Source organism: Lutzomyia longipalpis, chromosome 1 (genome assembly GCF_024334085.1).
Source record: "Lutzomyia longipalpis isolate SR_M1_2022 chromosome 1, ASM2433408v1".
NCBI classification, from domain to species: domain Eukaryota; kingdom Metazoa; phylum Arthropoda; class Insecta; order Diptera; family Psychodidae; genus Lutzomyia; species Lutzomyia longipalpis.
Genome location: NC_074707.1, coordinates 308,571 through 323,207, shown reverse-complemented (window position 1 = coordinate 323,207; position 14,637 = coordinate 308,571). Strand labels below are relative to the sequence as shown.

At 34.8% G+C, this 14,637-nt stretch overlaps 2 protein-coding genes across 3 annotated transcripts; one reads left to right on the top strand and one right to left on the bottom strand.

Annotated features, from left to right (window-relative positions):
• Position 1: 1 nt before the first annotated feature.
• Positions 2–1,019, top strand: LOC129797176 (uncharacterized protein C1orf131 homolog). The gene is made up of 2 exons (XM_055839525.1): positions 2–170; positions 346–1,019. Exons 1-2 carry the CDS (start codon positions 2–4, stop codon positions 729–731), a joined length of 555 nt encoding a protein of 184 aa, XP_055695500.1. The 3' UTR covers positions 732–1,019.
• Positions 785–12,911, bottom strand: LOC129797154 (b(0,+)-type amino acid transporter 1). Of its 2 annotated transcripts, none has more exons than XM_055839501.1 (12): positions 12,793–12,911; positions 6,205–6,321; positions 5,988–6,107; positions 5,816–5,917; positions 3,922–3,974; positions 3,649–3,838; positions 2,601–2,871; positions 2,311–2,538; positions 2,142–2,238; positions 1,918–2,067; positions 1,610–1,778; positions 785–1,536 (listed from the first exon to the last, which is right to left on the bottom strand). In XM_055839501.1, the coding sequence occupies exons 1-12, from the start codon at positions 12,836–12,838 to the stop codon at positions 1,466–1,468; spliced, it is 1,614 nt and encodes a 537-aa protein (XP_055695476.1). In that variant the 5' UTR covers positions 12,839–12,911; the 3' UTR covers positions 785–1,465. The 2 variants fall into 2 exon arrangements, with proteins under 2 accessions (XP_055695476.1, XP_055695468.1); XM_055839493.1 differs by lacking the exon at positions 12,793–12,911 and adding an exon at positions 7,023–7,217.
• Positions 12,912–14,637: the final 1,726 nt, after the last annotated feature.

Here is a 14,637-nt window from a genome sequence, read left to right as displayed (position 1 = left end):
AATGTCCACTTGCGACGGATTGGAAGTGATTCCGACAAAGGCAATGCGACTGCGGGGGCAAATTACAGAAGAATTTACACCAATTGTATTTCAGGAGAAGAAAAATAGTTCAGAGAAAAACAAACACAGAGAACATAACCTCAAAGAGAAAAAAATTATCAGCAAAGTCGGTAAGTAAAGGGGGCTATTCAGTGAAAATAAAAAATACCCACTAGTTTTTTCGCAATTTTCCAAAAAAAAAAAAGAAATTCGCGAAAATTCAAGATTTGAATTAAAATTTCGGTTAGAAAATCAACGATCTTTTTCCTCTGATATTTTATTGTTTTTTACTATTATTATTTTTAGAAAATACGAAAGAGGAGATTTTTGATATTCGCAGAGCTCGTCACGATGTGATAAAATTTGGTTTATCGGGCTTTGAGGAGGTTGAGAAGCAAAAAGCACAAATTGCAATGGCAATAAAATTGGGGGCTAAACCTCCAAAGAGAGAGTACAAGAACTACAAGGAAGTCCAAAAGGAGAGGAAACAAGCAAAGGAAACAGCAGCTCAGCAGGAATCCTTTCAAACTTTGGGTAAAAAATCCACCGGAGAAGCTCTTTTCAGTCACAAGAAATTCACAAAGAATCGACGAAAGCGAAAGGATGGTGCTGAAGTTCTCAAGGATTACGGGAAGATTTCCTCAACAGATAACCCCATGACCTTGGCAACGACGAAGAGAAGGAAAAGGTAGAGACATCTCTCGCAGGCACGAAATACATACAATGAATTATATTCTATTTATAATTCTATTCTAATAATATAGACTTTATTTCTCAATTTGTGGTACACAAAAATAATGTGTTTTCTTATATAAAATTTTTTCTGTTCTTTGAGAAGAGTCACATTTTGTCTTGATTTTATCTGTTTTAAAAATCATCAATTCCCAACAAGATATTCTTTTTTTTTACATTTCACTAACTTCCTCCATTCTCTCTCAATTTTTTTTGTGAACAAACAAATAAAATCTTTAAAAATTTCACCTTTGATATTTATTTTGTGAATTTTTGATTTTGGCACAGAAGCTAAACTAATTTGTCGGGCCAATATAGCGATATAACACTGATATAGTTTTTTTCTTGTTCTCGCGTTTAACTTATTGCCTCAATCATCATTCTTACTAATTTAATATACTTTCAGTTGCAATTAAGTCTCCATCATTTACAATTAATCACTAAAGTACATCATTTTTTTAAGCATTTTTTTTTGAGCTGCACCTACAAAATACAGAGAATTCTTTCATATCGGTGCCATTCTGCCCCATTAGTTTTTTTTTTTAACCTTTTGTGGCTTGCTTTTTGGTGAAACATTTACGAAGAAGGGGAGCACTACATTTATTTTTCTTTTTTTTTTTTGGTTTGTATTTATACGCAAAATATCGTGCAGAAGCACAAATAATTTGCAGAACTTTCCTCTTTTCTCATTTGCTCAATCAAACATCGCCATGGTGGACGTGGGAACCACTTCGAGGAGCATTTGAAAGAAAATTGTAACTTTGTCTGCAAAGAAAAGGAAATTTTGGGATGAATGCTAAAAATTATGTTTTAATTAAGATTCTTAGAGAAGCCTTACCCATAAACTTGATTTGAATGCCATAGTGGACAAAGGGTACGTAGACAATCAGTCCAGCCAATATGAAACCCACCGCGTACAGGTACTCGATTTGAGGTTTATCAAAAATTGGGCCTACGACCAAATACGCCGAGATCACCAAAACCAACAGTGGAATGATAATTGGCACCTAGAATTAAAAAGAGAATTCTTTTCTATCACACACAGTCTAATGAGCCAATTATTCAAATAATTTTTTTTGCTGTATTTTTGAGATTTTCTTGGTCTTCTATTAAGAAAAAATATATAAAAGAAAAGAATAATTTTACCTTATAGGGCCTCGGATAGTTGGGTTTAGTATAGCGCATCACAATTAAGGCCAACATAGCACCACCATAGAAAATCCATGCTGTAAAGCTGAAGAAATCAATGAGGGTGTCAATGGTTCCATAGATAACCATTGCTGCCGCAATCAAAGACTGTGTGAAGGTAAAGAAAAAAAAACAAAAGAAATCTCGTAAAATTCTTTAACACGCTCACGGAGAGTTCTTACGTGGAATATAAGTCCAGGAGCTGGTGTGAGACGTCTCACGTGGACATAGGAGAGAATATCCAGGAGGTGTCCTTCACGACTGGCAGCAAAGCACAGACTGGAGACACAGAGTGGAGACTAGAAATTAGAAATTGGTCACGCTGGCGGAGGCGCAGATGATCATATTTACCGTCCAGCAGCAAAGAGGGTGCCATTTGCACTACCAAACGTACTAATGGTCACACTGAGTGGCATTAGCCAGGCGAAGGCGCCCAAAATACGATTCCCGAACGTCACGGCAACTGCCTCGGACTCGATCATCTCAGATGCTGACATTGCCGCCAAGTACGATACATTTATGAGAGCATAGCAGAGGGTCACAAGAGGTATTCCAATTATGATGGAGCGAGGCAGATTCCTGTTTTTTTTTAAAGAAATAAAAAAGAATATTTGGGTGAAATTTTCATTTAGCAGACTTACTTGCTGGGATTCTGAATTTCCTCAGTCACATAGTTGAGATTATTCCATCCATCGTAGGCCCAAAGACCGGTGTAGAAAGCTGTTGCAATCACACCGAAAGATGGTGTAGGTCCTGTAAATGCATTCTGCAGGTGTTGAGTGTTGCCTTGGAATAATTTGTATGCGCCTCCGAGAATAACGATGAGTACTGCCACGAGCTTAGCTGCCGTGAAGATATTCTGCACTGCCATACCAAGATTAACGCTGTAGCAATTCACAAACAGGATGCATACTGCAAAAAACAAAAATTTTATTCCCATTTAATTCAATTTTATAAAATAATTTATTTTTAAAATTGTATTTTCAATAAAGTAGATGCGAGTTATTTTTAGAAGACAATTATTGTGCATCAATATAGCATCATTTTGTGCAAAGAGAGGATGCTTGTGGTGTGGCACTGTTGCTCCAATAATAATTAATTAGACTAATTTGTCTCAATTAATTTTCTTCCCAATTAAAAATTGTAATAAAATTGAAATTTCATTCAATTAAAAATGAAAAAATTTAATCTTCCCAAACTAATTGATTTCTTTTTGCAAATTTCTTGTAAAGATTTCTTTTTGCAAATTTCTTGTAAAGATTTCTTTTTTAAAACTTTTTCTTTATGTTTCCCTTACCTGAAAGTAAAAAAAATGATTTCAAATTCTCTGTAGGTAAGGACTAAAATAAAGATTTCCTCTGATTAAATCATTGCCTTAAGACTAATTTACAGGGTTGTTAAATTATTACAGCAGAAATAATAGGTTTCTCTTTCCTTCATTGTCGCACCAATAAAATGTTCTCAATGAATTTTGGAGAAGGTTTTCGTTTTATAGCCTTATGGTTTTATTAGCAGCATTTAGTTAGTATACCCATAGTATGAGAAATATATTGCTTTTTCTTTCTAGAACACCTATAAATTTTTCTGTTGAACTAATAAATTAACTAAACGTGATTTTATTAAAGTTAATTTTATAACAAAAAAAAATCGCGAAAAAAATTTCTTCAGATAACAAAAAGCGAATCTTACCTATCGCAAGGACAGCAACCATCTTCACAACTGCCAGTGGTGGATCGCATTCTGAGACAAACGCTTCAACAGCATACTGGGCAAAAGACAGGCATATTATTGCCATTTGGGAGGGTTTAAGCACCAAAGTGCTCACCCAAGAGAACAGAAAAGCTGGAGGTGCACCAAATGCATCCATGAAGTATGCCCACTGCAAAAGAATTATAACAAGAAATTCCCTTTTTAATGCTTATTTAATTCATTATATAGATAGGGAGCTAGTATATAAAATACCTCAGCACCGGATGACGTATTCATAGTACCCAACTCTGCATACGCCAACGCACCTGAAAGACCATGAAGATGTTTGTTAAGAAGTGTGTGAAAACAAGTAGGGAAGTGTGCGATTCAAGGGTGGGTATAAAGGAGAGTGAAGATATATAACATAACTTTTGGCATGCCCTTGCAAAGGTCACACGACCTCATTGAGGCAAGAGAAATACAACAAAATCATTATCTAAGTCTCTTCCCTTCTCGAGCTTTTTTTTGCTCTCATTCCTCGTGATTCTTTGAGCTTTCTCTTCGCCTCAGTTAAGACCAAATTTAGTGAGAACGCCGCCGCCAAACCACCCCCTTCCATTCGACTGGTAAGTGCGTCACATGCCACAGAGTTCAAATTGAGCCACTTTGATGCTATCTTTCCCTCTATCTCACCCCTTATATATCTAACTTTCTCCCTCCACCCATATCCCTGTAGAAGAAAAAGAAAAGAAGGAAAAAAACCAGACATCGAGCTTTCAAATTGAACCTTTTAAATCTTATTTATTCTTCTCCCACCCATTAAAAGCTTTTTTTTTTATTTGGAGGGTGAGAGAGGTAGATGGAAAGCCGTGTGAAAAATTCATTCATCTACCCGCGTGTCTATTTCTAGGACGGAAATCTACAATTGTCATAAATCAGTATGAGAGCAATTTGGTGGAAATTTCTGCTCATAGAAAATGATTTTAATTAAATTCCTAGGAGATGACGTTGTAATGTCCCTTGAATGATGGCCATAAACTCATACCATATAGCATTTCGCACAGCAGTGGCAAATTGATCAATTGCCATTAAACTATACATAGTAGATGTATTAGGGTTAATCCGTTCATGAGGTTGTTGTCTCTCTCAGTGATTCCTTCAGTTTATCTCATTGAATGATTTTCCCACACGCAGGAAATCTCTGTGTGGCGAAAAGAGTGTGTTTGAGGGAGGAAATTTCAATCGGATCACATGCTTCGCGGGATTGGCTCTAATTGTGGACCAACGACTCACATTTTTGCGATTTCAGAAAGTCAAATGTGCGTCACGACGACACGCGTGAGAATTCACAAACGCGCGTCTCTCAATATAATCACGAGAAACGTCCAAGGAAATTCTTGACAATTTATTGCGTAATCTCTCAGGGATTTCAATTTTTTGAGTGAAAGTTTTCATTGATGATGGCTCTTTAGAATTAGAATAATTGAGTTAAGAAATAACTAATACACACAGCTTTAACAACGTTTAATGAATTTTTTCCTTCATTTTCTTGGAATTTGTGGAGCTTTTTAAAAAAGTTATTAAAGCAAAGTCTTTGTATAGGGAAAGAATTTATAAAAAAAAACTTTTGTAAATGGTTCATTCTCTTAAAAAAAAATAAAGCTTCAGCTCAAAAATGATCAAAGACTTCAAGTTCAAAATCATATCGTTATAATCATAAAGCAACTTTTTCAAAGAGATCAATAAAGGTAAAAAAAAAAGAATAAGTCTTTTAAGGTAAAAATAATATAATTATAGGGTGTATAGGGTAGAGAAATCATAGAGAATTCTCTTCATTCATTGTTAAGTAGTCAACATCGTCATTTTGGTCATTTCCACACTTGATGCCTGGGTGAAGCACGTGAGAAAAGACCCATGAAAGATTAACAAAAGTTGTTACACCACCAGGCGTCTCCATGTACTTCAACAGTGGGGACGTCTGGTGTTTGTGTAGTTGGCAGCAACATTAAGAGTCGTGGGTATATTAAATGTATTTTAAGGCATTGGTCTCTTGTTGTGTGACGTTAAAAATAAAGTTCAAGTGAAATCGGTGTGAATGAAGAAGACCTAAAGGAAGGAGAAAGAAAGGTGCGGCAATGGGGGTAAAAAAAAACACATTATACTTTACCTAATAACGAGAGTAGACCGCATCCCAGCCATATGATGAAGCTCACGCCAACGGAACCAGTTCTCACCAATAAACCAGAAGGCGATACAAATATTCCAGACCCTTAAAAAATTGAATTAAAAAATTATTTTAAAGAAAATTGAAAAAGAATTCCTTTTTGTAGCTAACTCACCAATCATAGTTCCGACAATTAAAGCCACCCCACTGAAGAGTCCCACCCGTCTCTTGAGGTGAACAATGTCGTTCGTCTTTGAGCCCGACCCCTCCAGCGAGTCCCGCACCCCCCCGGTCCCTGTATGAGCGTAATTAAATACAGATGGTTAGCTTTGTGCTTTGAGGGCTTAATGAGGGAAGTAAAAGCTCTTTAATGAAATCTTTTAATCATTTACCTGATGAGTCGGTCTCTGCCGTTTCGGGCGCCCCATTCCCAAAGCTGCCATTGGAACCCGTTGTCCCATCTTCGATGCTGCACTTTTCTGATTGCTTAACTGACACATTATTATGTCCTTTGTACAGGAGTCCCCAAAAGAAAAAAAAGAAAAAAGAAAAAATTCTTTGCTAAAAACTTCTTCTATCAGGCACTCAACTTTTTAATTTATTTTTCTAAATATTTCTTTCTTTTTTTTCTCTTCACACCAAGGGGAAGGAAGTGCAGTAGTTTTTTCTTATGTATGTATATTTTTAAAGCACACACACGCGCGCAAAAGTTTAGAACGGAAAAGCACCAACTCTGAGCCTTGTTTTGCAGCACTTCCCGGCTTCTAAAGTTTCACATGTACATACAATCGCGAAATGAGAGCTAAATGAACTAAAGATTCAACAATTTTCTCAATTGAATAGCACACAATTTTGCCAGATGAATCGCACACGATGGTTGGGCGCGAAACTATTTTTGGCATCATTGGTTTACGCGCGAAATGCACTACCGCCAGACAGAGATGGATTCACTATTTGACCTGATTCCAGAGCTAAAATCACACTGAGAGGACGTCGACACGGCACGTCAGGCTTCCCGTGGTATGAAAATTTATTAATTAGATCGCGCTTTCTCGAAGAAATTTTTTGAAGAAAATGTGGGTGGTACGTCCACCCCGTCCACCCCCATAAAAATCTCTATCGCATGTGATTGGTGTGTTAAGTGTTTGTTATCCTTTAAATTTAAAAAAAGTGTTATATTTATGAGGAAAAATCAAAGGATATTAGCAACCTTGTAAACTTTCTGAACTGGTTTTACGTGTGCTTCTCTGGGAGCAGAATATTTGGGCAAGTTTATCGCGCATGGCATGAACGAATGGATTTTAAATTAACTTTGCTGCCTCTCTGAACAAAATCAACTTTTCAACTGCGAAAACCAACACGTCCAACTCCTCCGAGAAGCAGATCACTAAAAAGGTGTCTCTCATGCTCACCCAGCCCAAGTTCACATGACTTCGGGATGATCTTTGATGGTCCGATGGGATTCTTCGTGGCGAGGAAGACGAAAATAATTTGCATGACCAACGGCACACACCCTCATATCGCCTATATAATTAACACAAAACTATACTATGTACAACAACACCGCTAAATCTCATCTTAAATCCCATCTCTCCCCAATACATTTGCAATGAAGACGAGCAATCAAGGAGAAACGACAATATGACGTACATGTGATAAATTTTGCAGTGGACATACTATGCTATGCTCAATTAAAGACATTAGCAGAAGAGGAAATTCTTTTAAGAAAAAATTAATAAACTTCAAAGCTCTTCCAGTGGAGGCGCCTGGTTGCCCGCTAATACATACTTCAATGAAAGATTTTTCTTACCGAACGTCAGAGCCAGAAAGATTTTTTTACAAATATAATCTTGTAAAAAAATAAATCTAACAATTAATCCTAACTAAATACTGGAGAATTTATTTTTAATTAGAATTTAATGCTTAAATTTAGTCAAATGCATAATGATTGGTAACAATTTGTGATAATCGCGCAATTGAATACATGCCAGTTTCTTTTTCGTGTCTGTCGGCGCTGCTTTTTGTGACGAACAATTATATTAGAGCACGAGGAATAAAGAGAAAATACAATCATCCCAATGTCATCAAAAAATCGCGAACAATTTTCACCCACGAACATTCCACTATTTGTGTCCTTTTCTTCTTCTACAACATTGATGCTTTATATCAAAAAGATAAATATTATAACATTGAAATAGAAAGTTGATATTGTCATGTTTTTTTCTCTCTCTTTGGATCATATCCAAAATATCACGATAAATCTACAACCACAGAGAATTTACGATGAATGTTAAATAAACGAATTTTAGGAGAGTATATTTGATACTTCATCCACCCACATTTGATATGTTTTTTTTTCTTCTTGAAAGAAAAGTTTTCCATCACCCGGTAATTCAAGAAATATGTAGTTCAACTCGAACAAACAAATTCTCGCCAAAATGTAATAAAATTGCGACGACACAGTCAAAAATGTGTTTTCGTCTTGTATTGTATTTATTAGAGATGAAAACAATAAAATTAAGTAGATTAGAGCTGTTTGGATATTTATTTTGGATAATATCTTTAAAGATTGCCTAGAAGGTGATTAAGTATGAGTTTGTCTTACAAAACTTTTTATAAAATTAAATTGTATGTAAATCTCTATGGGGTTGATTTGTTCATTCTTTTCCTTACACATTTTTCTGATTTCAAATGAGATTTCTGTTAAATTTATATTAAAAATAATTGCTCTCTTTTATTGGGTCCTACAATATTTTTATGTTTATGAGTACAACCATCGTTATTTTCAGACATTAAACATTTTATTCCTCATTTTGTCCACTCCTGCTTGTTTTCTGGTAATAATATCGCAATTTTATGTTTCTTCCTTTATAAATTTTGCCACTTCAATAAAAATCACAAACATATGGAATGGACACATTTATTAATTGGGATTTTCCATCGACATAAATGATGTTTGTTTAGTGTTGAACTAATTGATTGGATAGAAAGTTCCATCAGCAAAAGTTTCCTCCATTGAGAAAATTTTCCTTCTATCGAAAACTTGTGTTAATTAATTTAGATCCAATTTCAGGCAGTAGCAACTATAATAAGAATTGAAAGATACCTTTTACCTATATCTTTCACTGTGAGTGAGATGTCTAATAAATTATGGAATCTCACGTCATGAAGATTATTAGATTGATCATTCTGTGGAAATGTTTTAAAATAGATTTCTCTGTGGCTAAATTTTCTTTTTTTTTTCAATACTTCAATAATGTCCTTGCTTTGGAAGGTTATTACATTATATATTGCACTATGATGGAAACTTCTTGCGTGCAATAAAAAAAGAGTCAAATTAATATAATATTTAAGAAACCAATTTTTCCATTTTGAGATGTCCTATTAGCCACGCCTTCGAAATATTCCGTCTTCTTTTGGGGTACACACAGTCAGCAGAGGTTATTGGTAACAAGAAGGCTTTCCTTAGAAACATGATTGCGTCCAAAGTACGCGACCCAATTAAGTTTCTCTGCGGCAGACGAAGATAGTGTGTAAAACGGAAAGGTTATTGAACGGGGTGTTGACTCAATTAATTTGTTCAAAAATCAATTTAATTGATTGACCAAATAGCAATTCAGCACCACCACCACCAATTCATTTCTGTATACCGCACACTTTTCGCACCAAGAATTCTTTTTAGCCTAATCCACCAGGCGTCCCCATCTCAAAGTGAAGTAGGTAATTATAGAGCTTTGCTTACAAGACAATCAATTCTGCACCAGAATTCTCACACGGCGCCATGCTTTTTGACTAATTCACTGTCTCTTGAAGCAATAAATAAATCCCCAGAGAAGATCTACGCATCCACGAGTAGCGAGTGTGTGAAATAAATTAAATTTCCGCGTACATTTGATCTTGTTTTTCTTGATCTGATTGTTAACAAAAAAAATTGTTGATTTTTAGATCAAATTATTCCATTTCATGTTTAAAAATCTTATTAGAGACTTTGATCTAAAAGTTTCATGGAGATTCAATTTAAGGAAGGTTAAATTAAGCTTTTAGATAGGTAGGTATGATGTAGTGGACCGAAAAAAACATAAACTACATTTTTTCTTTAAGCTTGTTGTTAGTTAAAAATTAGCATTAAAAGCTTTTATTATTTATTTTAATTTTCATTTCTGTGAATAAACCTAATTTCCAGTAACGTCATAATCATAAAAATATTTCCTCAGCGTAAAAAGATTTTTTCTATTTAAAGTTTAATGCAAAAAAATCAAATGAATTCACATAAGAAAGTCATTGTTGGTTAAGAGGTGTCTCTTTTGAGAGTTGGTGAAATTAAATGTTTTTATTTTTCTTGTAGTTTTTCTTAAACCTGGTTTAACGGTGTTGGCCACATTTTATGACTAATCATTGAAGAGCAGGAAAATCACTTTCCGCCATCTTGTGATTTTCCTCAAAACACAAAGGTGGTTTTTCTTAGGATCTACTGGATGGATTTTGATGGGGTAAAAAGCAAATGAAAGAGAAAGTATCAACGAATAATGTACCGGAACGAATTTTTGAATTTCCATCAAGAAGCAATAAAAAGTGCACAAGAATATTTTTCTACTTTTCTCAGCTTCAAAGTCGAAATTCTAAAATCTGTTCTGGTACATTGTTCGTTGATGCTTCCTCTTTCATTTGCTTTTTACCCCATCAAAATCCATTCAGTAGATTCTGAGAAAAATCTACATTTGTGTTTTAGGGTAGTTCTGTGAAAAAGTCGGAAAATCTAAAGATGGCATCGCATCTAAGATGATGGCAGAAAGTGATTTTCTTACTCTTCAAAAAAATAAGCTTCAAATGTAACCAACATCGGATAACCAAGTTTAAGAAACATCCCAAAAAAAAATTGAAAACATTAAAAATATGTTAAATCCAACAATTTGCCTAAGGGAACTCCCCTTAAGCTACACCGATAAAGACAGTGATTTATAGAGAAAATATTTTCAAAATAGTCTCTTATTACAGAATTCTTTATCTTTTGACAATTATCTAAAAGAAATTTTATTATCCTTAAATTCCCTTTCATTCAGAAGGATTTTTTGTATAGAAAGGAGAAAGGAATTTTTTCACTAAAATGTCTTTAAGGGGAAATAATAATAAATTGACATGAAGGGAAATTGTAATATGTCCTGTTTTATATAAAAATCCTGCTATTATTCACTTGCCTGCTTTATTTACTCTCTTTTATATAAATAGGGTATACCTATGTATGTCTGAAAATTTATATGTATAACGTTGGGAAAAAGTGAAACGTGCAAAATGACAAATCGATGGATAAACATTTAAGTTATTGTTGACTCCTCCCCGCCACCCTCATGCTACAGCACCAATTCTAATAATACAGCAGCACGAAAGTCTCGTCATAAGCCCAAAGATCATCACATGTTTCTTTTATCTCAAAGCTCCACCACTCTGTGCACGCTTCGGTTAGCTCATGTAGCGTCTCGTAAAGTTATTTAGTGTCGCATTGAGAGAATTCTGTGTCTTCTAAGCTGGTGGAGGGAAAAACGAAGAGATACTTTTTTGTCCCTCCCACTCAGAAAGGATCGATCGTGAAACGCTTGCGTAGAGAATTAAATTAATATCATCTCTTCTCACGCATTCTTCGTGAAGCATCACCGACGCAGAGTGAAAGGAAAACAACATAATATTGTCTATGGGAATGTGTGAGAGAGAATGCAAAAGAAAAAAATGTTATGTAGAAGGGAAAAAGCTGTATGTATGTGAAACTTTTGGGGAGCTTTTTTTCTCATCTGCAGAAATATGTGAGAGCTTTGTCGAATTTAGCCACGTGGTTATGAATGGCGGCAGAAAAGTTCGCGCTTCTCAATTGAAAACGGCAAGTCTGCTCAATGAAAATTTATTGCAACAATCAATTAGCATCTCGCTGCTCAATGATCTGTTTTATTAACAACTCACAGCGAGATAACTCTCTTGGAAGATGTGATGCGACTGATAGAGATTCTCGGGAACCCCTTTTGATTCATTTTTTCTTCTTCTTCACTTTGGTAGAGAATCAATTGAAAATTCCGCGTGACTCCCACATAAATCATCTATTCTTCTTTTCTTGAAAAGCTGCAAAAGATGTTTGATTGTGTGCAATGTCAATACGGGAATTGCGCAATTTATAATGTTTGCATTAATGATGCATTATTAGAGAAGGAAATGAATAAAAACCGCACAGAGAACATTGAGCCTCAATAAAATTCGCATTGTCCCTCGTATGAATTGCTGGATGAAGAGGGATTTATTTATGTGCTATATGGAAGACTTTATTCGTGACATCACTGGAAGACTTCAAGGACGAAATAGTCATTTGATCTGAAACTTTTCACATTGCGCCAAGTGTGGGTGGGTGGAAAATGTTAGGTACCTATATCAAGGGTGGATGAAAAACGCAAATACGCATGGCTCTCGGAAAATTCGGGGGCTCGACCGTGGAAATTTTGCTCTCCCTACCACTTATAGGTGGGGTTGTTGCCTGAAGAACGCCGGCACTTCCCCTCCATTTGGGTGAAAAAATCAATAGAATGCAAGAGCCCATGCCTGAGAAATACTCCAGGAGGCATGAAGAATATTATCTCCTTCACATACAAGGAATGCTTTAAAGAGCTTGCTGCAGCGGCTTCCACACATACCAAATTTTCCCTCCATTCAATCACTCTGCTTAAATGAATTGAAAAATCCCACAGCAATGGAGGGAAAGTATGCGTTTTGTGTGAGAAAATATCTTCGGGTGGGAAAATCCACCCACACCCGCTTTGGCGGGTGGAAACTTCGAAAAGCCACCACCGTCGCCACACCAAGCGCTCACAATGTTACATCATTCGCACATTTTTCCTGTTTTTACAAATTTCACCCCATTTTCGCTACAAAACAATTAAATAAATGGCACAGGGGACACCCAATGGGTGCCCCATTTAGCACAGAAAGTCACTAAAAGCACTTACCATTCGCTCTGGCGATGTGGTTTGTATGGTAGGCATGCTGATGCATGCTGATATTTTCATGTCACTTCGAGAACTGAGCTGCTCTCGAGAATTTTCCTCTATTTTGTACGTTGCGTTCTCACTCACAAAAGCTCCCCTGATTTCTCTCTCAAGCGATATATATTTTCCATATTCTCTCGCTCTCTCATAAAGCTGCTCTTAGCATTTGCGTTCTGTTGAGAAGACGCGAAATAAAAAGCTTTGTATATAGCAAGGCTGGTTTATATAGGGAAGTTCTAATCAACATCCCCTTGACGGGAGAGCTTTGAGTAAGCAAAAGCTCAAGTTCTTGATCATTGGGGAATTAAAATATATAGGTACATAATTCCCATGACTTTTGCTCTCAATTTTCGTCCATTTGGGTGAGCTTTCGAGAGTACTTCAACAGCTTTAACATACATATTTAATTTTATCAAGTAAAATAATCATGTTTTGATGACATTTGCGTAATGCAATCAGAACTTGCAAATCAAAGACTAAGGAATTTATAAAAATTATAATATTTAATAGAAAACATAACAGATTAGAACTTATAGATAAAATTAAATTCATTGAAGAAGTAAGAGGAAACTTAAGATAAAAGAAATCATTTGAAAGTTTAGCAGATTCTCAGCTTTTCACGATTTATTAAAGATCTTTAACTTATTATGCACATCGTTCTTTAGAAACTTTCTTGTTATTGGGCCTTATTCAGCGACCAAGAAACTCTTGAAATCTTTGAATTTTGTACTGAAATTACAAGATTTCAAGCGAATTTCAAGAGTTTCTTGGTCGCTGAATAAGGCCCATTATTTTAGAAAATTAAGTAATAAAACATTATAACTTTAGAATATTTTAAGTAAAGATTTTTTTGGTAAATAAAATGAAATGTATAATGTGGTCAATAAAATCGTTAATGGAATGCACAAAGTATCTGTTCTTGCGAACCTATAGGAAAAATGTTATACGTTCATTTAATGGAGAGAGTGCATTTGCTTGCTCTTCATATCGATTTCTATGAATAATATTCATATAAATATTTGTTAATTCAAGCTATTCAAGCCAATAAGCGGTGTATGGGGCGAAGGACGCCTGTAATACATAAATATTAATCAATCAGTTTCATATTTTCTGCGTCATTGCAAATTATAATTAAATTTCATTCTCTAAAAAAAAGTTTCAAAAATCATCTGCTGATTTGAAATTAATTATTTTTTTATGGGGGAGGTAAATGAAAAGGGATTTGAAAAGTAAAATTAATTATTTCCATGAACTCTGTAAGACGAAGTATTGGACACATGAGGGAAAAAACTTTCTTTTTTTTCCATTTCCAATCAACGTTCTTTCAATTATTAATTTAGGGTAAAGCAAAGAGAATATAGAAAGGGGTTGAAAATATAATATTCAATGAGAATAAGCGACAAGAAAAATGTTTGGAGTTGACAAATTAATGAAATTCCATTTGTGAGTTCTAAAATCATTTTATTTCCTTGGAGTAAAAAAAAAATTGTTCGTTTTAGAAATTAATTTTTCTTTTTCTTGTTGGAAATAACAAATTACAACATGTGAGAATCTCTTCTTTTTTTTTGTTAACTTTTCATTATGAAAAACAATCCTTATGAAGTAAGTACAGGGTGTCATTGTAACAAATATTTACTATTTTACGATAAAATTTTTTTGTTTGTTTTTACTATTTTAGTTTAATAAAATAAGAGATTTTTTTCTTCTTTTAAAGTTCTCCTTTCAAAATTAAATCCCCACACCCACACCCAAAATATCTTAGAGTTTAGTGAACTTTTGGAGTTTTTGTGAATTACGTTTCTTTTT